Source organism: Lontra canadensis, unplaced genomic scaffold (assembly GCF_010015895.1).
Source record: "Lontra canadensis isolate GAN:19392208 unplaced genomic scaffold, GSC_riverotter_1.0 scaffold1, whole genome shotgun sequence".
NCBI classification, from domain to species: Eukaryota; Metazoa; Chordata; class Mammalia; order Carnivora; family Mustelidae; genus Lontra; species Lontra canadensis.
The window spans coordinates 61,257,029-61,282,104 of record NW_022630995.1 but is presented as its reverse complement, the minus strand read 5'-3'; the positions used below and the strand labels follow the sequence as shown (position 1 = coordinate 61,282,104).

At 45.7% G+C, this 25,076-nt stretch overlaps 1 protein-coding gene and 1 long non-coding RNA gene across 4 annotated transcripts; one reads left to right on the top strand and one right to left on the bottom strand.

Moving 5' to 3' along the window:
* The first annotated feature begins 1,568 nt into the window (after positions 1-1,568).
* On the top strand, positions 1,569-13,899 carry LYAR (Ly1 antibody reactive). Its single transcript, XM_032855105.1, has 8 exons — positions 1,569-1,720; positions 2,945-3,059; positions 6,236-6,343; positions 6,486-6,569; positions 9,700-10,126; positions 10,434-10,520; positions 13,011-13,096; positions 13,585-13,899. Exons 1-8 carry the CDS (start codon positions 1,599-1,601, stop codon positions 13,717-13,719), a joined length of 1,164 nt encoding a protein of 387 aa, XP_032710996.1. The 5' UTR covers positions 1,569-1,598; the 3' UTR covers positions 13,720-13,899.
* On the bottom strand, positions 1,709-24,528 carry LOC116866269. Of its 3 annotated transcripts, XR_004382366.1 has the most exons (4): positions 24,252-24,528; positions 23,687-23,763; positions 2,275-2,378; positions 1,709-1,793 (listed from the first exon to the last, which is right to left on the bottom strand). It is a non-coding gene; the product is annotated as an uncharacterized LOC116866269 (long non-coding RNA). The 3 variants fall into 3 exon arrangements; XR_004382364.1 differs by having other exon boundaries at positions 1,718-2,378; XR_004382367.1 differs by having other exon boundaries at positions 1,718-2,375.
* Between the last annotated feature and the right edge of the window lie 548 nt (positions 24,529-25,076).

Sequence of the window (25,076 nt, the reverse complement as noted above, 5' to 3'; positions counted from 1 at the left end):
CACTTGATGGCAGCTCCCTAGGACTTGTGACTGGTTGGCACGTCTTTACGATAACCAGATGAGAAGATGGTCATGGTTGCCTCACATCCAAGAACAATCAGGTTTGCTTCCGTCTGGATTGGGTGCGAGGCTGTGGCTGACCACGGTCCCTCCCTTGCCAGGCCACACTGATGGCAAGCTGCGCAGGGGAACCCAGAGCCAGGGACCTGCCTTTGCGTGTAGTGTATTAGGCAAGCTGATGTCCAACGGGCAAGAGGCTTCCACGGGCATCGGCTGGGCCTTTGTAAACCCTGGGGTTGCAGCCAGGATGTACATTTCCATTCAAGGCTGAATGGAAGGGAACAGCCCTGAAACTTCCTTATATGTGACCTGGCAGTGACCGAGAACATGGTAGTGGAAGAGAGGGTGATTTCATGCATGGAAATTCTCTTGTGAACCCCGCTGCTCATCTGTGAAGGATTTCTGTGTGAATCAGAGTGCACTAGTTTACTTGACCCTTACCCTTGCCTTTATAAATAGGAAGAATATGCTGGGTCAAACAGTTGTCAGTATTTTTGCTGTGAAATTTATAATGCAAAATAACAATATTCTTGGAGGATGTAGTGATTAAAAAACTATGTAGCCATGGAAAGTTACTGCGACTCCTGTAACACTTTTGGATGAATTTGTTTTGTTGAGCACGGTAGTGTCTGCGTGAAATCTGTAAATGGTAGTTATGTATTTGCAACAGACATACTAAATCTCGGGGCAGTGCTTGGGACCCCTGGGTCTGTGAATGCCCTCCAGTAATTCAGTGCCCAGCAGCTGGGACACCTTGATACATGGTTCCACTTCTTTATTGATCCAATAAGAAGCCACATGAAGGAGGCCCCTCCCTCACCTACTCCCTGTGCACTAAAACTGAGGGTACATCCTCAGAGCTAACACCTGTGGGTATGTAGTCACGTCTATATGAATGTTTTCTGTGTTTTAAGAAATGTTTACACCTCTTCATTTTCTAATCCCTCCTGAATTCCCCCCTCACTATGTTCTGAAATAATTTGGCAATTCACATCTAAAGGCATGGTGGGGGGGGGGCAAGCAAGCTTTCCATTAGAAAATGTAAGACATTTTGCTTAATGTCCCTAAAACTTCTTCCCTGGAGCCAGCCTACCAAAATTAAATCCTGGGTCTGCTACTTTGTGACCTTGGAGAAGTAACTTAATCTCTCTGTTTCCATTCGCCATGTAAATTGTACACAGTAACAGTCCTTCCCTCCAAGGTTGCTGTGAGGATTAAATAGGTTAATATGTATAAAACTCTTAGAACAGGCCCTCACATGGTGAGCATGCTTAACAAATGTCAGACACCCTTACTGTTAGTTATAACTTTACTTACATGCTGGTAGAGTTTTATGCAGTTTGCTAATCAACTTCGATTCTGTTCTTTGTAGCTATTTTCATATGAAATTATGGTTGAAAAGTGAGCTGTATGATTCTTTATTGGGAACAGAAGTTTCAGATTACAGTGATATTTATTTTTTCCTTTCTTTTAATTTTCTTTTAGGACTAGACTTCAAACCTAGCTTGTATAGAGAATACATAACCATTTAGCTAAAAATGGTATTTTTTACGTGCAATGCATGTGGTGAATCAGTGAAGAAAGTACAAGTAGAAAAACATGTGGCTATTTGCAGAAACTGTGAATGCCTGTCTTGCATTGACTGCGGTAAAGATTTCTGGTAAGTTCTACACAATTCTTGAAGATCATATTAAAGGTCCAGACGAGTTTTAGAAGCCCTGGCCCCATGAAGCCTTAAGAAAAAAAAAAAAAATAGAGGTAAGTTTGAGGAAAGAAATTAAGGGAAAAAAAGTGCTTTATGGCTTGTTTTCTAAGGACAGTCCAAAGAGAAGACAAGGGGGCGGGGGGAAGATGAGGATGTTTGGAGCATTTGGTCCATCGGTGGCACTCAGCGACACCTCCTTGCCACCGTTAGGAGACCCTGAGAGGTGAAAAGTAAGGCTTTAGGAGCACAGTGCGCCGGTCATGCTGAGGAGTGGGACTTATAAACCAGAAAAAGAGTTGACTCATTCACAGTGGGGGCCGGGGGAAGACTGGGCTCCCCCAGAAGTTCATGGGTGATGGTAGAGGTGAGCTCCTGGCCCCCTAGTGTGTCAGGTATTTTCACTGTGAGGGGTCTTGGGAAAGGTGAGGACTGGGGGTAGGCACAGGACAGATCTCTGACTTGCTTACCTACTCTTTCCTGAGGTGGGTCATTATTTGCAGATGCCTCACCTCAGTCTTCTGCTGAGTCCCCTTGAGCTTCACACAGTTTAAGTGCAAAGGCGGCTTTTGGTGCGTCGGCCTCAGTGTCCTCTGCGGTGTTTGGAAGCCATCTGCTAAAAATCCATTTTACTTTCATTTTAGAGCAGTGATTTTTTTAAAAGTAGTTTTTGGAAACTGCTAAAGACTTTGTTCATAACTAATGCTGGGAGGAAGCCTGATCTATAAAGCAGGTGAAAATAGGGTTGTTTCTCATTGGGGGACCTTGCCCCCAACCTGGTCCCAGACATTTCCCCAAGGATCCTGCAGAGCTTCAAAATGATTGTAGGAGACAGAATCAAGTCTCCTTGTTTGCCAAGACTTGCAGATCTAGAACTTTTTAGGGATAAGATTCCACTATTTTACTCCAACTTTTAACTTACTCTATAATGAATTAGTGCTGACCTACTATATACATACTTATGACCAAAAAAAAAAAAAAAATACTCCCTGTCAGTGGGAGACATCTGTATAAAAATGGGTAGGAAGTTTGGGGGTGGGCTTTATACTGAACAATCTGGAGGAAGGAGGTGATAAGCATAGGAGAACTGTGGAGTGCAGGAGGTCTGAGCAGCTACGAGCATCAGATAGAGCCTCCAGTTGGAGAATCCATCTGAAGGCAGAACTTTCTATCTCTTTGAAGGGGCGATGACTACAAAAACCATGTGAAGTGCATCAGTGAAGAACAGAAGTATGGTGGCAAAGGTTATGAAGGTAAAACCCACAAAGGCGATATTAAACAGCAGGCGTGGATTCAGGTAAGGTCTTTCTAATTCATCAGGTAGCTTCTTCTGACATCTTCCATTTTCTCTGGAAGCCTAAGAACAAGTGCATCATATATGCAGCCAAGACACACAAACATTGTCTTGGGACAGGTTGAGGTTGAACAATAAATCATGACGAGGAGTTCTTATTTCTCTGTTAATACAGTTGCAGTGTAATTTGTCTTTAATCCCATGTTTTGCAGACTTCTTGCAAAAAAGGGTTTTAGAATTCTCACTATTTTTCCCTCGGCTATGAGACTGAATGGATGCTTTCTAATCTTTATCTGCTTCTGGTGATAATTCAGCTCTTATCACTCAAACTGTGTTGTAATCTGCCATATCTATCAGTCACCAGAATCGAGCAAAATAAAGATATTTTCATAAACACAAGGAATTTTCCATTTAAATAAAATGGAAACATGCACAGTAAAAATGGCAAACGCAGCAAAATTCCTAATTCACTGAGAGGTACAGCTTCCAGAATGGTACCCCCCGTTTACAGAATGCATAGCAGGAAAGATTCAGAATAGAAGGTAGGAGAAAGAAAAGATAAATGCCGTCTTTATGGAAATTCTCTATTCTCCTAGAAACCAAACAAATAATAGTTAACTCCCTTTGGTGTTAGAGTTTAAATATGAGTTTTCAGACTTCTGGGAGGGAAAATCCTCCATTCACAAAGGACTAACTCGGTGCCCGGTGCAGACTAAGAAGCCAGTGAAACTCCGTTTTTTAACAAAGATATTTAGGCCGGAGACCATCAGGCTCACTTTTGGGCTCATACTGAATCTTGATTCCCCCTCAAGAAACAAAAAAGACATTCTAGGCCCGGAGCTTGCATTACCTGGGTGGAGGAGTTCCTCTGTGTCTTGAAGGAAATCTTCTGAAGGCAGGGTCTGCAGCCTGCAGCCCGCTGGTTTACATGTTGTCTGTTGTTACCTAGAGCTACCAGGGCAGCACTGAGTAGTTGGGACAGAAACCAGGTGGTCCTCAAAGCCTAACATCTTGACTACCTGGCCCTTCACAGAAAAGGTTTGCTGGGCCTGCTGTAAACTGTCTGACTTCAGTAGCACTGTCACTGGATTCTAGATCAAGAGCTGTCCGCCAGCTTCCGTCCTGGTCCACCTGCCCACCAGTCATCGGATTCCTCCCTGAGCCCCTAGCTGGCTGTGTGAACAGATGGATGAGTGTACTGGGAGAATGAATGAGCTGGCTGTGACCTCTCTGACAGCTGGACTCGGGGCGGGGTGGGGGGTTGTACTTTTTAAAAAATCCTTAAACCCCTTCAGTTTTAAAGACAGAATTTTGGAATCCTGTCAGTATTAACGTTCTTGGAGCATCCTTCTAGAGTTCTCTGTGCTCACACACAGAGTGGATAGATGGCTCAGAGAGAGAGCGCCTGCTTGCTGGGGTCACAGTGTTTTCCTCTGAGCTTTGTCCCCAGTGCCCTGTTCTCTTGTGACACTACGTGGCCAGTGCCCAGCCAGCTTGACTTCTTCCTATTCCACCTTGCGTCATTGTCTTGATTGGTTTTTCTGAGAGCCTAGAAAATCTTTGTCTCATCCTCCTCTTAGTCTCCTGTACCCATTTTTTCTGGTGTGTTTATATGTAGCTTTCTTTCCTAATGTAAGGACATTATCCTGCATTATGCTGTGTTGATTTGTCCTGTTGGCTCATGAGTGACCATCTTTCTTGTGTGCTATCATTGCTCTCATTTGAATAGCTATCTTTTTCCTCTGCCTTCACTCAGATTGCCATAAGCATTTTCCTAGGTCACTAATTTAATTTTCATCCCTGTTCTTTTCTTGCCATTTCAGATTTAATAGATCTAGACAATCGCTTGTTGTCTTGGTCCTCAGGTAATTTCCTAGTCTGTAATAGCCATTTTTGTCTCAGTCTTTAGATCACTTTTGGCTTTTTTTTTTCCAAGTTTCTAGAAAATTGTAAGTTACATAAGACCTAGCATTGACCACTTTAACCATTTTTAAGTACACAATTAAGTACATTTCACACTGCTGTGCAACCAGCACCACCGTCCATCTCTAGAATGTTTTCATCTTCCCCAACTGAAACTCTGGTCCTGTCAAACACTAACTGTTCATGTCCCCTCCTCCCCCAGCCCCTGACACCTACCATTCTGCTTTCTCTCTCTCTGAATCTGACTACTCTAGGGACTTCGTACACTATTTGCCCTTTGGCTCTTGTTGACGTGGCCATCCTTATGCCAGTGCCATGCATTTGTGATTATTCTAGCTTTACGATGGGCTTGGAAATCAGAAAGCATGAGACCTCCAGCTTTTTCTTTTTCAAGACTATTGTAGCTATTTGGTGTCCCTTCAGATTCCATGTGAATTTTAGGGTGGAGTTTTCTATTTCTGCAAAAAAAAAAAAAAAAAACCCCACAAATGTCAATTGGATTTTCATAGGCTTGCATCTGAACCTATACCTCACTTTGGTTGGTAATGCCATCTTAATATTAAGTCTTTCAACCCGCAACACAATGTCTTTCCATTTATTTGTGACTTTTTTCTTTTTCTTTTTTAAATCATTTTTTTAAGTTTTATTTTTTAAGAAAGCTGTACATCCAGCATGGGGCTTGAACTCACAACCCTGAGATCAAGAGTCACATGCTCCTCCTACTGAGCCAGCCAGGAACCCCTGTTTGTGTCTTGTTTAGATTCTTAAATGATGTTCATAGTTTTCAGCATATAAGTCTTTCCCCTCCTTAATGATTAAGTTTATTTCATTCTTTTTGTTGCTATTGTAAATGGACTTAATTTCTTGATTTCATTCTCAGAGTGTCTGTTAGTGTCTAGAAATCTAGAACTTAATTTTCAAGTGTGGATTTTGCATCCTGTGACTGCTGAATTTATTGGTTCTAATGGGATTTTTTTTTTTAATAGAATCTTTAGGGCATTCTGCACATAAGACAAATCATTTATGAAGAATTGATTTTACTTCTTTCTAATTTGGATGCTTTTATTTCTTTATCTTGCCTAATTGCTCCGGTTAGGACTTTTAGTACTGTGGTGAATTTATAAGCATAGACATGAAAATAAAATCTAGCCTTGGGATGAGAAACCTCTAGCCATGGGAAAGGATACTTAATTTGGCTTTCATGAAACTCCTGTGCCAGTTGTTTATTACTTTTGCTTTATCTTCCCTTTTTGTAGAAAATTAATGAATTAATAAAAAGACCCAATGTCAGCCCCAAAGTGAAAGAACTTTTAGAGCAAATTAGTGGTTTTGACAACGTTCCCAGGAAAAAGGCAAAATTTCAGGTATGGATTTGCTGTGTCTTCCCTGAGTGGAGGGGATGTGTGGCCCACTGGTAACTGAGCATGCATGTACCTGTCAAAATGGAACAAGTTTTTTGTTTTGTTTTTTGTTTTTTTTTTTCTTCCTTCTTTTTGTTCCTTACAGAATTGGATGAAGAACAGTTTAAAAGTTCATAATGAATCTCTTCTGGAACAGGTGTGGAATATCTTTTCTGAAGCGTCCAGCAATGTAAGTCAGTTCTAATTTTAGATTTCCAGTGTGGCAAAAGTGATTAGTAATAATGAAATGGGAATGTCTTATTTTTGGAGGTCAAGACAGCCTTCTTTTTCAGAGAGCCTCTCTGTGCCTTCGTTTATGGGAAAGAATAAACTAAATGCACTGCAGAGAAGATTTCCTTGTTGTGCAGAGAAAGGTATTTAATCCCGATGTTTGATAATGGTAGCAGCTAACATTTCCTTAGAAATCAGGCAGTGGGATGTACTGGAAAGGACAGGAGCTTTGGGTGTCTGACAGACCTGGTTTGAATCCCTGCCATGCTGTTGGCCAAATGTTTGATCTTGGGCACTTTATTTAACCTCTCTGAGCCTCGGTTTCCTTGTCTTACAGAAAAGCAGATAGTCTTGTTCATGTCTTTCTTCAGTACTTGGTGAGCGCCTAATCTGTGGCAGGCCCTGAACAAAAATGTGTAATATGGCAGGTGGCGACAGTGCCATGAAGAGAATAAACAGTGAGGACATGGGCGTGACCAGGGGTTCTTGTAGGGGAGGGTTCCCAGAAGGCCCCGTACATGGATTAAAGCAGCTGAGGCTATGGAAGCACCCCTTTTTGCAGGTGCTCGTGTGGAGTAGGCATCTGCTGAGCTTCTGTCTCCTTCCCTTGCAGAGTGGGCACCTGTCTGCAGTAACTCAGTTAGCCTCCTAGCAGATTCGATCTGAGAGACCCCTAGATGTGGACTCTGTGCAGAGAGTCTTGGGTTTGATATCCTGTGGCCATCTTACTGGTCACATTGTTCATTTAAAAATTTTTCCCCATTAATTCACCTGCACTTTGTTCCGACTTGGAGCTTATATCCCATTTGGAGACTTACATCATTAGTAGTTTGAAAAACAGCAGTGAGCTTTTCTGACCGTGTTTTATTCTATTCACGTTGCTAGGAGTTGACGGACTTATGTAGAGTAGTTTGGGCAGTACCTTGGGATAACGATGAAACTGTCCTGGCATTTGACTCTTTCAGAACATACAAATTGGGCCTTTAGCGTCTTAGAACCAGTCACACGTGTGCCATCCTTGCACGGGGCTGTGCTAGTCTCTGCGTTATCCCAGTTGTGGTACGTGTGCTGCCGAAGTGGGCGCTGTCACCAGTCATTTAATTAGCATTTCTGAGGCACCTTCTTTGTAAAGGTTATTTCCATGATTTTTAAGTAAGAATCAACGATTTGGAATCACTTAGGTCGCTGCAAAGTTAAGGAAAAATGTCTTTTCTGATTGCCCTTTTGAAACCGAACATATTAAGAAGTAAATGAATAATCAGTCTGCAGCTCATGGAAACTGAGCTCGGGAAGACATGGCTTGTTGCTGCTTTGCCTCTGGTGTTGATCCAGCCAGCCAGAGGCCCTATGTCCTCATCTACTGGGGTGCTTCCTCTGCCCCAGCAGAGCGGGCCTGGTCCCCGTGCAGGCAGCTGTAATCAGGACAATGTCCTGCCCTCAGAGAGCTGTGTTCCAGTGTGGGACAGATAACTATGTAAGGGGGTCTAGGCCAGAACACCACGACAGGGCGTGGGAAGTACAAGGAAGAAATAGAAGGCAGGAGGAGGGGTGCAGAGTGGGAGGGGCTCTGTTTGGAAAAAGGGTCAACGAAGGTGTCACTGAAGAGACCGCATTTAGAGAGAGTCTGGAATGAAGTAGAAAGAAGATGGGGAATGACTTTGTTCACTCATTACCAAGTGGCTGCAAGATGGGGTGACTCTCTCCCCCTCTGGGTGCAGAGGGGAGGCAGCAGCTGGAGACATGGTCTGCACTGGGTAGAAGGCAGGCTCAGGTTTGTGGCTTTCAGTGGTCATACAGTGCCTGACTAAGATAGAAAATGAAACTGTAGGCCAGAAGTGAAGCGACTTTGTCCCTTCTTCCTCCTGAGTCTGCTTCTGAGCTCATTTCCTGCCCTTCTGCCATGTGCCTGGTCTGGCTGATTTCCCTGAGCTGCTAGGGAAATGGCAGCTGGTCAGTTTACCATTCCTCTCCCAAGGTCTGTGCTCTCAGCCAGGGCTGAGCACTGAATGAAGCGTGAGGCAAAGCCAGTCCTTTTTTCGGCTCATTTTGGGGGGTAGGAGCTCCCCCCTTGAGACCCAGGCTCCCAAAGGAGGAGGACTGGAGGTGACTTGGCCTGCCACCTGGCTGGTACCTAATGAAGATGGCGCCCCTGTTGGGTGAGGAGTCCAGGGTTCCCAGAGCAGTTCAGGACATTTCTGGAGGCGGAGGGGGCTCCTGCGAAGGGGCTCTCATGGAGACTAGCAGATGTTCAGGGCTGGGGCAGCGGACAGTGGGACCCATTCTGCTGGAGTCTGTTCTCAGTCGGACCTGCGTGCTGGCTTGAATGAGGCAGTGCAGCAGCCGGACGTTTATCTTCCTCCGGGGCATGTAGCTCTTTAGCTTCCTCTGCTTCCCTGCTCCCCGGGCTTCACCCTCCAGCCACGTGTCCCGGAGGCCCATCCTCCAATCTGAATAACAAGTACATGAGACCTGTCTAGTACTGCAGAGTTCACAGATCCTGTCCTGTACACTCAGTGGCTCCTTTGAGCATCCTCAGTCTGCTCCTCCTGAGTGCCTTGAGCTGTAAGCCCAGGACATCACTTCCCATTTTATTCGTATATCAGCTGTACAAGGTACATCTTACACCCTTTCATTCTGTCAGTGAGGAAATCGGTTCAGAGCAGATAAATAACTTGCCCTGAGTCACCCGGCTAGTAATTAACTGAGCTGGTGCTTGAATCCAGGTCTGCAGATGCGTAAATCCCGTGGTTTCTGCCATACCCAAGTGCTCACCTTCTATCAGAAAGAAAGGTGAAGAGTGCACTAAAATTAAAGGTCTAGCTTATGTGACGTAAGGATTCACCAGTTTTCCAGTGGAACGAAAACGTTTGTTAAATTCAGGGTAGAGTGTGGGCTGGGGGAAGTCTCCCCCACCCCGCATTGGATAATATTTACTGCTACATTTTAGCTCTTGGTTGGAGGGTGTCAGAGTTATAAAATGGTAAGTAGTAGACATTTTTCTTGGAACAGTTTGCTTAGTAGCCACGTGCAGTGATGTGAACGGTCTGGGATGAGTATTTATGCGTCTCTTGGTTTTGCCTCGTAATAAGGAAGCAGTCGGTAAGGGTCAAGACCGGCAGCCCCTCACCCAGGCGGTCAGCCCACCCCGCGCAGAGCTCTCTGCTAAGGTGCCAGCCTCTGGAACAAATGACCGCATCGAAAAGCAAGCAGAGGTGAAGAAGAATAAGAGAGAAAGGAAGGAAGAAAGGCAGAAGAATAGGAAAAAAGAGAAGAAAGAACTAAAATTAGAAAACCACCAAGAGAACTCGAAGAATCAAAAGCCAAAGAAGCACAAAACAGCCCAGGTGGCTGGAGGGGAAGCCCTGAGGTCTGCAGGGAAGAAAAGCCAGAGAAAGGCGGGCGAGGTGGAGGGGGCTGCTGACAGGGCAGAGGATGGAGCTGGGGCCTGTGCAGGAGACACCGAGGAGGAGCCCACAAAAGCTCGGCCTGGGAAGAGAAAGCAGAAGCACCTGGAAGGTGTGTGGCAAGTGTACGCTCTGGGCTTTGTGAAGCAGATTGTAAAGCAGTGAGTGGGGCTGGGTCAACTCTGTTAGACCTCACATTTGAACCAAGTAAGGCCAAGGGCTTAAGCTTTGGGCTCTGGCCAGGCAAGTGAGCACCTCTCAATTTGCCATGTGCTCCTATGATGCAGAGAAGGAGAAGCCCACAGGGGCTGGGTTGCTTGGGCAGTGCGCAAGATGATGGATGTAAGCAGCCTGGCCTTTTGTTAAATGGTAGCAGCTATTATAAATGCAAACCTTTTTTTTTCAATCCTGCTACTTAGATGACACAGATTATAAGAAGAAAAAGAGAAAGTTCTCAGGACCTCCTGAGGACGGAGAACCAGAAAACCATGAAGCTCCTACAAAAGGTATGACTGCCATCATTTGGAGAGGTCTGCCCTCCAGGGTGGGGAAGGACCTGGGACCTTCAGGCAGGTCATCCCCTCCAGAGGCACATGGAAGACTAAAAGCAGATTCAGGTAGGGTGTGAGAGCTCTGTGGGTCACTGTCCAGTGTCTTTCTAGTTTTAAGGGTAAAACTGTCTGGACTTGAAATACATGATCTTTGGAACTGAAGGTAAAGCCAGCATGGCCTTCTGAGGTGGTGTTTCCTTTCCCTTCTCCCTGTTTCCCTTGACCCTGCCCCTCTTACTCTCCTGGAAGTGCCCACCAGCCTCCCATCTCTGGCTGCTCACCACGTCTCCTTGCTTGGAACTCCCTCAGCCAGAATGTATACTTGTCAGAACCCAGTCCCCGGCCTTCACTGTTCCTCTAAAACGCTGCCTCCTCCAGTGAGATCCAAGGCTTTATTAGTGGAGGTTCAGTAACTGCCTAAGCTGGGTTAGACCTCTTAGTTTGGAACCCACCTACACCTGACTTGGAATGTGTAAGGCTTTTTTAAATTCCTTTTTTGTTTTGTTTTAAGACAATAGTAGATTCATATATAGTTATAAGAAGTAAAAGAGACCTAGGTATCCTTTTCCCAGCTTCCCCCAAGGGTCACATCCTGCACAACTGAGTGTCTCCATCAATGCTGACATCAGTACAGTCAAGAGAGGAAGGTTTCCAGCACCCCAGGGAGCCCCACTGTGGGCCCGTGTTGCATGTCTATTTCTCCCCTGCCCCACTTGCCCCCAGCAATCACCAATCAGTTCACTGTTTTTGTAATTTCGTACTTTCAGAACATTACCCAAATGACATCACTTAGTATGTCAATTTTTGAGATTAACTCTTTTTGCTCGGCCTTATTATCTGGAAATACATCCAGGTTGCACAAATTGGTAATCCTATCCTTTGATTAAGTCCCAGTCCATGGCATGGGTGGACGAGTTTGCTTGACTGTCCTCTCCTGAAAGACACGTGGGTTGTTTCCAGGCTTTGGTTGCTCTGAGTGACTTCTCAGAGGTTAACAAAGCTGTGTCAGCATGTATGCACTGGTTTGTGTGGAGCACACATCACTTTTTCCGGAAGAAATGTCCAGGAGTGTAATTGCTGTGTGGTGTGGGGCCTGCGTATTGTTTTTAAAGAAACTGCCTGCATTTTTAGGGTGGCCGCACTGCTCTGTATTATCCAGCAATGTGAGACTCTCCCGGGTCTCCCAGGTCCCAGCCAGAGTTTGATGGTGATACTAGTTCTTTTTCCATTCTGATTAGTGTGCAGTAATAGCTTGGGGTGATTTCAACTTGTTCATCCCTCATGATGTTGAACGTCTTTTTGTGTACTTGTTTGCCATCTGTTATCTCTTCATTATAACATCTGTTCCTGTCTTCTGCCCCTTGTGAAGTTGGTTTTCTTTCTTACTATTAAGAGTTGAGAGTTCTTTACATACTCAGTTCCAAATACTAATTCTTGTTGGCCGTGTGGTTTGTAAGGGTTATTTTTTTCCTTCGGCTTATAGTTATCTTTATTTTCTTAAGAGAATCTTTTCTAAATTTTTTTTCCTTTTTTTTTTTTTTTAAAAAAAAAAAAGAGAAGGAGCAAGAACACAAGTGGCAGAGGGGGAGGGGCAAGGGCAAGGAAGAGAGAAAATCCCAAGCAGGCTCCACAGTCCATGCAGAGCCCAGCAGTGGGTTTGATCTCACAACCTGAAGCCAAAATCAAGAGTCAGACATTCAACTGACGGAGCCACCCAAGCGCCCCATTAACAGAATCTTTTATAGAGCAAACTTTTTAGTTTTGATGAAGCCTAATTTGTAATTTCCCCTTTACAGGTCATGTTTTGGTCCCGTGTCTGAGAACTCTTTGCTTATTAACCCGGGATCCCAAAGGTTTTTCCCACGTTTTTCCTAAATGTTATAGTTTTATATTTTATTCCTCATCCCGTGATCCAGCTGGAGTTGATTTTCAAGTCAAAGAAGAGACTGAGTGCAAGGTTCATTTTTTTTGCGGGTCCCTGTGTAATCGCTCCAGCGATTTGTCAAGAAGGCTCTTGTCACCTCACTGAATTGCTTTTGTACCTTCTCAAGTCAGTTTGGCGTCTTTGTGTAGTTCTCTTCTGGTTCTTAATTCTGTTTCATTGATGTGTGTGTCTGCCCTCTCCAAATACCACACAGTCTTGGTCCCTATAAGTGTATCAGAGGTATCAAAGCCGGGGACCACTTGTCCTGCTTCATCCTTACAGTGGCGATGGCACTCGGGGTGCCCGCATGACATGCAGTTCACTCATTGTGTGAGTGTGTGCAGGGAGGCGAGTCGGGCTTGTCGGCCCCTGTGCTCGGGCAGGTCAGGTACACCTGCTACTTGGTACTGTCAGGTGCGTTAGTTTCTTGGGTGGCAAACAGATGTCACACAGATAGTTTCTTTATCCCTCTGGTAGTACACCAAAACAAACTGTTTTATGTATTATTCTTTATATTGTAGGTAAATTCAACTGGAAGGGAACCATTAAAGCAGTTCTGAAACAGGCCCCAGACAATGAAGTAGCCATCAAAAAGCTAAGGAAAAAGGTATGGCTCCTGAACCCAGGTATACAAGCTGGGGAGAGCCCCTTCTTAAAGCTCTACAGGTTTTGTGTTTTTTCCCCCACCTAAAATACTACACATTTGTTTGTATCTTGGTGATTTTCAATCTGCTCACTAGCTCCTCAGGGCTGATGGGAGGGAATTGGGCCAAATCCCATCGTACTTTGTTAGCCAGAACAGTGCCCACATTAAACTTGAAAATGACAGTTTTTGGTGTTTTGCTCTCTTCTGCTTATTCCAGAGCAGTCGTTTCTTCTGTTCTTGCATCTAATTCTGCATTTCTGTGTGATACCCATCCAGCAGAGTGCTCCTATGTGTACAGGTGTCTGAATTTCCACAGAACACACCTGTGCTACCAATGCCTGTTCCTTTTGTTTTTTACTGTTATCCTAATTCTGGGTTAAAGAAACAACATTCCAGGCAAATTTTCAGGAAAAAGATCACCAATTTGATGATTGTTTTTCCTTGTGAAGGTTTTAGCTCAGTATTACGCAGTGACGAATGAGCATCACAAGTCTGAAGAGGAGCTCCTGACCATCTTTAACAAGAAAATCAGCAAGAACCCAACCTTTAAGTTACTAAAGGACAAAGTTAAGCTTTTGAAATGAACATTTTTATATTTAAAAATGGAATCTGTTCTGTTGTTGTCTTTCACTGTTGTTTATAAAATGTAATGAATTATAACAACTCCTAATTTTGCTTTCCAAAGCTGTATTTTTAAGTTATGGATAAAGTCTATTTTTGGTAGAACTTTTATGAGAAAATATATTCTTACCCAAGATTCTAAATCTGGTGGTAAAAATTGTTGTACTTGACAGAATACTTTTATGGTGGAAAAACTTTTAAAATTTTACAAGTAAAAAAAAAAATTCCTCCTTTGGAGCAGACAAAAGTGTTTTAACTGCATCACTTCTATACAGTTTTAATTAGAGGTTTTGGTGGGTTTGTTGTGTTGTCAGAACATGTGAAATGGTCACGAGAGTCCTCAGTCTGTGGCAGTCTGTGACTCTCCGGAAGGCCCCCTCTTCAGATGAGGTTTGTTTGTAACAGTCTGGCCCGTCTGCACTGTGGCCCTGTCCTGCTTTGGCCTGAGACAGACTGTGACCACCTAGGGGAAATCGCTTGCCTGAAACAGAGCCTATCACTTAGCTGTGTTGATGTCCCAGGGTTCTGAGTGGATGGAAATGCTCTCAGACGAGGTATTCTGAGTCCCGGTGTGTGGTGCCGGAGGAGAGCTGTGTCTGGCCACTTGCTGAGATTGGAGTAGGCTCTGCCCACAGGTCCCTTACTCGCCCCCGAATTCAGCAGCAATGTGTCCCATTCCGATCTGGGGACATGCTGCTGTGATGATGGGATTCAGGGGCACTGTGTTGGGATGAAGGCTTTGGAAATCGGGCCCACAGTCTGGTCCTGGCTTAGTCCTTTAATAGTTAGCCTCTGTGAACCTCCCTTCTCCCATCTAAACAGTGGGGATGCCAAAGGCTCTTCTTGGGCTGTGAGTGAATGGACTCGCATGTGAAGCAAACAGCACCGTGCCTGAAGCCTGGCAGATGCTCACCCACTGCTGTTAGCATTCTCAGTATCGAGTTTCCAGCCACGAGAAGGCTCAGACATTCTGGAAAGCAAAGGGGAAAGTGAGGCTTGACCCAGACCACATACTTTAGGGACCAAGCAGAGCTCAGCTATGACTCCTGAGTGCAGTCCAGGAAGCCGTCCTGCTCCCCTGTCCTGCCTGTGCACAGTGGGAGCTGAGAACCTACTTGCCCCCCCCCCCCCCCATTTTCACGTTCAAGAGAAGCTCCACAGCATTTCAAGACTTATGCTGGTTTTTATTTTTTGTTAGTTTTAGCAGGATGCATTTTTTAGAAATTTATTCTTTAGAGTGCGAGTGTGGGGTGGGGGTAGAGTGGTGGGAGGGGCAGAGGAGAATGGGGAGGGACAGCAGACTCCCCGCTAAGCAGAGTCTGAGATGCCAGGCTCCATCTCACAACCGTGAGATCATGACCTGAGCGAAAACCAAGAGTTGGACGCTCAACTGACTGAGCCACCCCGGTACCCCTTTACTAGGATGCATTTAAGGCAGAGTTGGGCAAATGGGGCAGAATTAAGTACAACCTAGACTTAGACCCTGGCAGAGTCCTCAGTTCTGTCATCCTGTCTGTTAACCCAAGGTTCCTGAGTTAGAACTTGCTGGCAGCACCCAGCAACCATGGGGCTGACAGCTGCTCGGCAACGCTAGCGTAGTGCCAGGGCGCTGGGGCTGGAGGCAGCGGCCTCCCTGTTCCCTTGAGCCCCATGAGGATGAAGAAGCAAGGCCAGCTCTGCGGGTTCTGATAGTCAGTGTCACGGATAGGGGTCTTCAGTGCTGCGGCTGGTGGTGGGAAGGGCTCCCTAGGTGTGTAGTCATGCCTCTGGGTCTGGCGACGAGCACGATCCACAGACCATTCCTGAGGGCCCTGCACACAGACCACCCTTTGGTTTTGGCAGCTGCCTGCCTGCCTTAGACTCGAACACAATACTGGAGCCCCAGGGACTGTAGAAACCGATCTAATGGTATTTGTGACTGACTTTATAGCTTCGTGTCTGAGTTGAGTGTAACATTGAATTCTGCCATATTCTGCCTGTTCCCACACTGGTCTGCTGCGTCTGGCCCTCGGGTATCTCTGAACCTGCCAGGATACATTTGGACAATGTGGTTTTCGTATGGGACACCTTTCTGGTGCTGCCTGGATTTGTCAGCTGTGCACACTGCTGTTTTCCATGATGCCACTGACAAGCTGGATTTGGGAGAAGATGGGCTATTCTGCTCCAAAACATGAAGATGTGGAACCGTCCTGGGCTGGGCCCTCTTTAATGTCAGGCACACTAGGCATCTTGCAGTCCAATGAGGAAGCCACAGCTCAGCACAAAGAGGGAGGCCAAGCAGGACTGAACCCAGGGCTGCCCTTCCCTCTGCACCGACTAGTGAGCATAGCTGGACGTGGGCTGATGAAGAAGCCAAAGAATGCAGCAGCTGTGGGTACAGGGACATTTATGTGGAGAAAGTTAGAAAACAGCAAAATTAATGTGGATAACCCTGCGTGATTTTGCAAAATTTTGCTTCAGGCAAGGACAAATGGTTTGCTCCTGGGGTGCAGGAAGATGACCCCTCTGAGGAAAGAGGCTTTCAAGGACCCTGGTTCCCAGGGGTCCTTGTGAGAATAAGCTCATAAAAGTCAAGGTCAATAGCATTTTTATAGGCTTGCAGACTTTCATGAATATCTTTGAAAAGTTCTCATCTTTCTAAACATACCATTTCTCTTTCAGAGTTAAAACTTGAGCTGCCCAGGTCCTATTAAAACATTTACTTTGAGGGGCACCTGCGTGGCTCAGTTGGTTAAGTGTCTGCCTTCAGCTCAGGTTGTGATCCCAGAGTCCTGGGATCTGGCGGGCATCAGGCTCCCTGTTCAGTGGGAAGTCTGCCTCTCCTTCCATCTGCCTCTTTACCGCCCCAGATCATGTTCTCTCTCTCTCTCAAATAAGTAAATAAAATCTTTTTTAAAAAATTTACTTTGAAAATCTCACTAGCCTGTAATTACCTTTTTTTTTCCAAAATAGATTTCTTGGAATTGGGGGGGGAAAAGACAACAGTTTTTGATATAGATTGTTTTTTAGATAATGCTTTTGCAGTTGAAGGAGGCAAGTTCGCAGAGATCAGAGGTTTTATCCAACTCATTTCCATTAGCGAAAGCTCTGGACAGTTTGTCTTACTTCGTTATTCCCCCACTGAAAACGGATCCTCCTGGCTGATGTTATTATTTTTTGTCTCCATGATGTAGGTGGACTCCAGCGCAAAGTAGATAACCGAACACTGTTGACTTATACCTAGATACAGAACCATCATCGCACTCTTAAACGACTCTAATTCCCTATGTTACAGAAGAAACTGGAGATCAATTATTCATCCAAAGAAAAGGCATAATGTATATATTTCCCCATACTTTGTGGTTACTAGAGCTTAGTATATTTTCAGCTTTCAAGAAATGGCTAACATAGGCCTTCTAAGTTCCTTTTCTATTCAGTGAATGGATGCCGTCTTTATGGATGCCCGACATCGATCCCTTTTTTTGCTAAGGACACGCTCGGCTGGCCCCAGTGTGGCAGGATTTCTAAGGACATCGGTGTCCTCCGTGAGGCTCCTGGTGCAGGTACAGGGCTTGTCCCTTTCTCCTGGGTGTCTACTGAGGACCAGAATCACGGAGTCATCGCCTGCATTTCAGCTGTGAGAGATGAGGCCCAAAGGTTTTCCAGAACCTTCTTACCAGTTTATAGGGCACCCCTCAGTGCATGAGGGCAGGTGAGTTTTTTTTGCCCAGAAGTGCTCTGAAATTTAGTGCTTCTCAAATTTCCATCTCTGGGTCTCTCTTCTCACGCTAGCTCTGCTAGTCAATGCTATTAAGTCACTGGGGGTTACCAGCAGCTTCATAGCTGCAGAACACTACCTCTACGTTTTCACAGATTTGAATGATGTTGAATCAGCACAGCAACACCCTCCCCCACAAAGAATGACATACTAGTAGATAAATCTACCACTGTCTTTTCAGCATTTAAAGAAACTCAGGATCCTGCTCAGCTCACTTACTAGATTTCCAGACTCCCTTCTAATTCCCCGTCTTGGGTACAAAGCAGTCGTATGCACTGGGGGAAAGAGAAGCCCTTTGTTTTGAGCATGAAGCCTTGTCCAGATTTTCTTAGGGTGGGATCCAGGGACGCTCTAATTTAGTCCCTTTGATTTAAATGATTAAACTGTCCCTTTGGTAGTTTAAGCTATAATTGCTGAGTAAACACAGATGTCAGAGTTGAAAGGTCAGACATGGCTTGGAAGGTCAGGCCTTTGTTTGGCCACAGAGCAGTTATTGTGAGCTGCTGAAACATGACCTTTGCTGCTCTGCCTTCCCTGGTGACCTCAGGCCAACTTGTGCTGGAGGCCTGTGGTGGTCCGTATATTAGATTTCCCCCCTGTAGATCAAAGGTGGGTACAGCCTCAGTTCTACTGGGTAGTTGCCAACAGCTCTGCTCTTGGGACCTGGCATCGGTTTTCATTGGGATGCTAATGGTAATGTTATAGGCTCTCCCTGCTCTGACCAAGCTGATCCTGAACAGAGAGCTATTTTATAGCTAAAATTGAAATGGCAGTCCCTCTTCTAGGTTTCAGGGGGAAAAAAAAAAATCCAGGCAACAGAACTTTCTCCTTGATAAGGAGTCCCTGCCTAAAAAATTCACCACATCTGTCACCATGCATGCGATTCTAGCTCAGGTACGATGGAAGTGGCTGTGAACTTTTATAGCACTGGGTCAGTTTTCATTTAATTTATCCATATTTCATGATATTCCACAGGAGTGCCTGGCACTCTACTGCCTGGGAGTGATTCTACTCAGTGGCTGAAGAGCTGAGTAGTATTTGAATGAGTTTGAGAACCAAGGGTTAAAGGGAGCTGGTGGTTCCAAATCCTTGTCCTGATGATAGGCAGTGACCTCGAGGGCTCTCTGTGCCCGACCATGTTGGTCCCTGAAACCAGGCCTCCATCCAGCCTTGTCAAGAGCCTGGTGCTGTGATTCGTGATGTGGCCTTGCGAACAGGGACTCTGCTCTCCACCACCAATCTCAGAAGGCTGGGATTTTCTTCCCCTTGTTTTGTCTTTTTAATGTGAGGCTTCCTCCGGAGTTGTGGCCATGGCCTTGGGGTGGTGCCCAAGGAGAGGGGGTAGAGTCCAAGGGACCCTCCTCAAGCAAGGATTCACCCTCCAGTACAACCTGGTAATACCTTCATTTTTCTGAGCTTGGCAGGACGATTTCCCTGTGTGACTTTTGTGATTTTCGGGGCACTGGTTCTATGTTGGGTGTCTTAAGGAAATGACAGGCAGACTCTTATTGGCATAAAAGCAACCCCCGGTTTGCACTTCTGTACTATTGTCTGGCATGCCTTAAGACTTCATGCGAGGTACAGCAACTAGATTTTATCTGATCTGTTAACGCTAGTCAATTGGTGATTTTCTGGTATCCTTCAGGATTTGGAGGCCCTACCCCAGTGCTTAGGAAGGACGAGAAATGCCAGGATTGATTAGCCATGCCTGCCACAGGTCTGGGTGGGAAGAGGGCAAGCAGGTCACATATAATGTCTTCCTGGTGTCTAGCTGAATGAATGAAGTGGCCCAGCATCTCGGAGCCAGCACTTGGCAAGAATGAGCTCTGGGCTCTCTGACTTTTCTATAACTTATGTCCTGAAAGGCTCTGAGTCATCAGAGCCTGCTTAGCCTGGCAGCTCAGAGCTTAGGCTCTGAGGCCAAACCTGCCTGGGTTCACGTCTACGCTCCAGTTCACAAGCTGGAAGGCGACAGGCCAAGACCCGGGCAATGAGGGGCCTTTCAGCTCTGATAAATAAATAAGGTATGCACTCAGCAATTACAACGAATCTCCCAAAAAGATCACTGAATCCTTCTATCAAGGGACTAACGTAACGCTTCATCAGATCCCAGTCATGCTGGCGACTACCTCACGTGGTTGCTGTGAAGATTAGTCCTTCCAGGTAAGGTGCTGGTCAAAGATGGCTACTGTTTCCATCAGCATCTGTTCTCCTCTGCTCTACAGCCTGACCTCTTCCTACGGGAAGGTCACCAGGCTCACCCCTTCGAGGCTGCACTGCTGGGACCTGTCACTGCTTCACTGGTATTGACCATGTGCCACTCCCGGGCTGTTCTCCCCACTGCCTAGACTTCACTTCCCTGATGACACCGGGTTCCTCATGTGGAATGCTAAGCCCTTTACGTCTGCATCTGTCCATCTCACAAATCTTTCACCTAGTCCATGAGGGGGCTGTAAGACGCCCATTCTGTGGATGAGATGTGAGAGCTTAAGTGACTTGCCTCAGGTCACGTCAGGAGTAGCAGGATTAGGATATGAACTCTGCTGTCTCCTTGATATCATAGTTTTTTTTCCTCCTGATCAAATATTCCTTGGGTCAGGACCCCCTTCTTGTTTCCACCTGCCTTTTCTTAGAAATGAGCTTGTTTTATTTGATGACATGCACACCATCAACAGGCCAAATTCTGGGCACTGAATGATTTAGATCTTGTCAAGGACAAGACCGGTGTTAAAAGCCTGGAGGACTCTGGGCATCTGGGAGGCCAGTCAGCCAGGTCACACCTCTACTCTCTAGGTTTGCAAGCCTGATGGTGGCTCTCAACTTAAGTGTGAGCAATTAAAACGAGAGAGATTGTCCTTCCACAGAACACGATGGACCTAAACGTAGCTCCCAAATTGGCCCTAGAGCCAGAAATTTCAGGAGTGCTTGGGTTCTTCATAGGTTCTGCCCACCTGGCCTCTCATTCTAGGCCAGTCCCCGCCCTTACCCCCTCCTTCTCCGTCTAGCTTTAGGAACAGTCCTTTTCCTGTCCTGTTCTTGTGGCTGAGCTGAGCACCTCCCTGCCGCCTGACTCACTAGCCCTAGTAGGAAGCTTCTCCATTCTTCTCCCTAACACCCTATCCCAGAACACAGCACACTGCATGTCTTCAGAGGTTCACCGGGGGCTGCTCTGGTGCTGGGCAGCAGGGCTCCAGACTCACACTGATGTCCCTTGTCTGACAATTCCATCTCTCACTGCTGCAGGACAGTGTGACCAGAGAAAACCCCAAAGTGACACAGATGCTGAGGGTCAGAAGCTGGCATGCGAGGAGTGGCAATGGGCAGAGGGTGCGAGCCAGCTCTCACGCTCTGCCACAGACACACAGTGTCCTCAAAGCCGAGTCACGTGGGCGCTCCCGGAGCTAGCCTCACTCAGACTTGGTTGAAATCCTAGTTTCTTCAATCCTGTAAAATTCTTCAGTGGAATTCCAATAGGCTTCTTCCAAAAAAAAATTTTGCACGTATATTTTATGATTATAATGGTTATTGCTGTGGTTATCATTATTGTTTTTCTTGGGCTGGTTAGGGTTGGTTTTAGTTGTGGTGAACTAAAAAAAAGTCTCTCTGGGGATAACCAGGTGCCTAACAAACAGGCAGGCCATGACTAGGTCCATCTGAAGAGGATTCAGGTGGAGTCATCATGTGATTCATCCCCTAAGTGACTGAGCATTTCCCAACTGCCAGGATTTTCCAACTGTACCCAACCTGGTCCCAACTCTGTCTTCACCACAAGCTACAAGTGAAGAAACCCAAACCTAAACATAGGTATGAAAGTGATCAAACGTAAAAGATAAACAGTAAAGTGACAAAAGCATAATGAACACAGATCTGATATTCAAAGGCATCTCTAACCTGTAAACACAACCAAAGAATGAAAATCCCCAAAGGAAAATGACATGCAAATAGACAACAAGTGAAAAAAACCCCTGTTAATAAGAAAATTAAAACGGCAGAAACAGGGTGTTTGGGTGGCTCAGTTGATTAAGCACCCGACTCTTGGCTCAGGCTGAACTCACAACCTGAGTTCAGCACAGAGTCTGAATGAGATTTTTTTCTCCCTCTCCTGCCCCTCCTCCCCATCTGCTCTCTCTCTCAAATAAATCTTTAAAGAATAAAAAATAAATAAAATGGTAGAAACACCCCTCTCCCATTATCACTTAGGAAAAATTTACCAGAATGATCAAGTCAGCTGTGGGTGCAGAGTTATAGAAGGTTTCTCTTGCCTGCTGCTGGTGGAAGTGTGAAGTGACGGCCCATTTGGGAGCTGTTTTCAAAGTACTGATCAAAAGCCTCCAAAATGCTGTCTTTTTAGGTAGCAATCCCAATGCCACAGTTTTCATCAGGGAAATGGAGTTGTGCAGGAAGAGAAACCTGTACTTCATTGCATTGTTTATATAATTAAAAGACCCCCCCTTTTTTTTTAAACTGGCTTTCCTTTCGGAATGAAGGGCAGTATCCCAAGTGATACAAACGAGCACTTACTGAGCACTTCCCACGGGCTAAGTGCTTTCTTCAGAGCTCTGCATGTCTGACCTCATTCCTGGAGATGCTCACCATCCAGCTGGGCCCAATGCAACAGCTACATGGCCCAGTGGGAGGACAGAGCCACACTGGTCTGGACTCCGGGTGGCACATAATACAAAACCTCTTAAGTGGCATTAGTTTTTTTAAAAAGTTTTTGTGTTTTTTTTGCCTCAGAAATCAGTGACGTCTCAGCAATGGATTAATGACAACAGGTTAGACTTATTGAGAGCTTTCTCTGGGTCAGACGCTGTTCTAAGCACTTTGCATGTATTAATACTTTTGATCTTTATCCAATCCTGTGAGGTAGATGCTATCCTTAATCCATTTTGCAAATGAGGAAACTAAGGCAGAAGAGCAGATTCATGGCTTCCCCAACACAGGAACAGCAAGTTGTGGCAGAATCAGTGATGCCCGTCAGCCAGGCAGCTGGCTCCAGAGCTCATGTTCTTACCTAGGTTAACCAGGGCTTGGCGGGAGTCAAGATTGAAATGATGCTACCAACAATGCTTGGCTTGCATCTCAGAGCTTCCTTCCTAGGTAGGCTTTCTCCATGGGTCTCCGTGGTGGCAGCCCCAAGAACATACTGGCCTCATAGCTTATCATACCATCAAAGGAGGTCTTCCCAACAGCCCCAGCTCAAGTCCCAGGGACTGTCAGGTCCTGGTATGGGTCCGGTGTCCTCTCCTAGGACAGGCTGGGTCTCATGGGAACTCTGCAGGACTACTACAGAGAGGAGGGAAAGTAGCTTCTCAGAGGAAGGGATATGTGTCCACACTGAAGACCAGTTAACTGTGACCAACGGTCAAGGTGAAAACTGGGTAATGAAATTCCTGCTACATGTCAGGTGTTTGCAAGGTACTGGGGAGCTACTAAGATATGGTTGTTGCCCACAGTCAGGTGGGAGAGCACAAGTGGAAGGAAAATCACAAGAAGCCTTTCTGGAGTCCAAGGAGAAGGGAATAACTGATTAGGAGGTGAGCAGGATCTGGAAGGCCAAGTAAGTAGTACAGAATAGTAACTACCTTCTTGAACACATATTTTCCAGGAAATAGGCTAAGCGATTGGTACACATTTATCATCACTCTGGTACCTATTGTGTCAAGATGAGGAAACTGATACTTAGAACAATGAAATACCTTGTCCAAAGACCCATCATGATGGAGACAGGATTCAAACTTTTATAAACACATTGGATGTAACCAAGTTGCTAAGGACAGCCAGCAAAGGTCATAGTCAATTTCATTTTTCCCCATAAGTAACTGACATTGAAAATGAAATCCCTTGGTTGGTAGCAATCTGATATCAGGTTATCTATTAAGGTACACAGAACACACAGTTAAGAACTTATTTAACTGGCCCCAGCAAAGAAGATGTGGTCATTAAATACTGGACTTTTTCCAACCTGCTTAAGTATCATCAATATACTGTGCGAGTAATGCCATTAAAAATATCAGGGGAAAAAGGCTAAAAGGGCTTCAGATCCAAATACAAAGACCCTGAAACCATCAAAGGGGAAACTGGATCTGACCTGAACATACTACGTATGGAAACCCTGGAGTCACTGTGATGCTCTAGGGAATATTCAGTTACAAGGGAGACCCAGCACTGACCTTCTTGCAAGGAGACAATCAATAGAAGACTGTATTTGATAGGAAGAATTCACTTCCTGTTGACAAGGCTTCTAACCCTGTACAAGAGAGAAAAGAGGGGAGGGCAAAGACCTCAGTTGGCTTTGAACTGATGAATCCTGGTTCTTGAGGAGTCTGAAAAGAAGAAAGAACAAAACCAAACAAAAAGGGAGGCATTGTGTAGAAAGGCTATATGATCTACCCAGCTGTTACATCCTTTGCTCTTACGAGTTTGCTAGAAAGGCTGAAGGAATGACAGAAGCCACCCAGCAGAAACTTGGCATTCTTCTCTTGAATACTTATTCTCTTTTGCAAATACTCATGACATATAGAAGATACCAAAGTGCTTATTAATGCAAACTTTACTTCCTGGGGTGCTTCCTAGGCTATCCACCCATGTATTCAATCCACCTCAAGCCACTCCCCCTGCTGCCCACACGCCCAGCAGAGCACACAGCTCTTTATTTGGTGCCCCCATAACCCCACATATGGTATTTCTATTACGGCCCTATATTGAAATCGACTCCTCCACTAGATTCTAACTCACCTCTGTTCCCAGCACTTTAGTGGATATGGCTGCTTAGAAAACGCTGACTGAATTAACAAAAAAGCTTCTGTATATTTATAAACACTGCACTACACTGTAGTAGTTCTCTGTGGTCATCTTCGATCCAGGAGTGCCTCAAGGGCAACGTGATCTCTTACTCATCTTTATCTATTGCCAAGCATACTAACAGTTCCCAGAAAATAGCAGGTGCTCAGTAATCATACTGCAATAGTTAAGCACAAAATTTCTCAACACATGATGCATACGGCTGGGTAGGAGAGTATAAACGGGTCTCCTGCTGGAAAAAACTTGTGAATTCGTGACATAGTCTTTCTTGGTTGATGTATGTGATGGGAAGCGGCAGTTCTCCGGGCAAGGACAAATTCGGCTCCCACGTTCCTGGCAGAGGCAATTTCTCATGAGTCGGGAGGGGGCTAACATGAACCACACACGGGCGCTCCCCACTTAAACCCCACAACAGATCCAAGGTATAGGCGGGTTATCTCCCGTGGTGCCGAAGAGGATACAGGCCCAGAGAGGTTTATCTCTTGCCCAAGCCCATCCAAGGCAGGGGCGAGGATCGAGGCTGGGCAGAGGGCACTGGGACCTGGCGGCTGTCCTTTCCTCCTCCCGGGGCTGCCTTCGGCCCTTTCAAGTCTAGCTGGACGACTCCTGAAGAGGAAAAGCAGGGAAGAAGCCGGGGTGCTAAGATGCTCTGGGCACAGAGGAGTCAGAGGAGGCTCGGTCAGTAAAGAGCCGAGGGAAACAGGCAGCGCCACTTAGCCGCGCATCCTCGCCTGGCACGCATTTGGCTGCACTGGTAAG

Excerpts from the sequence above, each read along its gene's own strand:
- LYAR (XM_032855105.1), top strand. The coding sequence starts at position 1,599 with ATGGTATTTTTTACGTGCAATGCATGTGGTGAATCAGTGAAGAAAGTA. Across the intron at positions 3,060-6,235 it reads AACAGCAGGCGTGGATTCAG|AAAATTAATGAATTAATAAA; the intron begins GTAAGGTCTTTC and ends CCCTTTTTGTAG. Across the intron at positions 6,570-9,699 it reads TTTCTGAAGCGTCCAGCAAT|GAAGCAGTCGGTAAGGGTCA; the intron begins GTAAGTCAGTTC and ends CCTCGTAATAAG.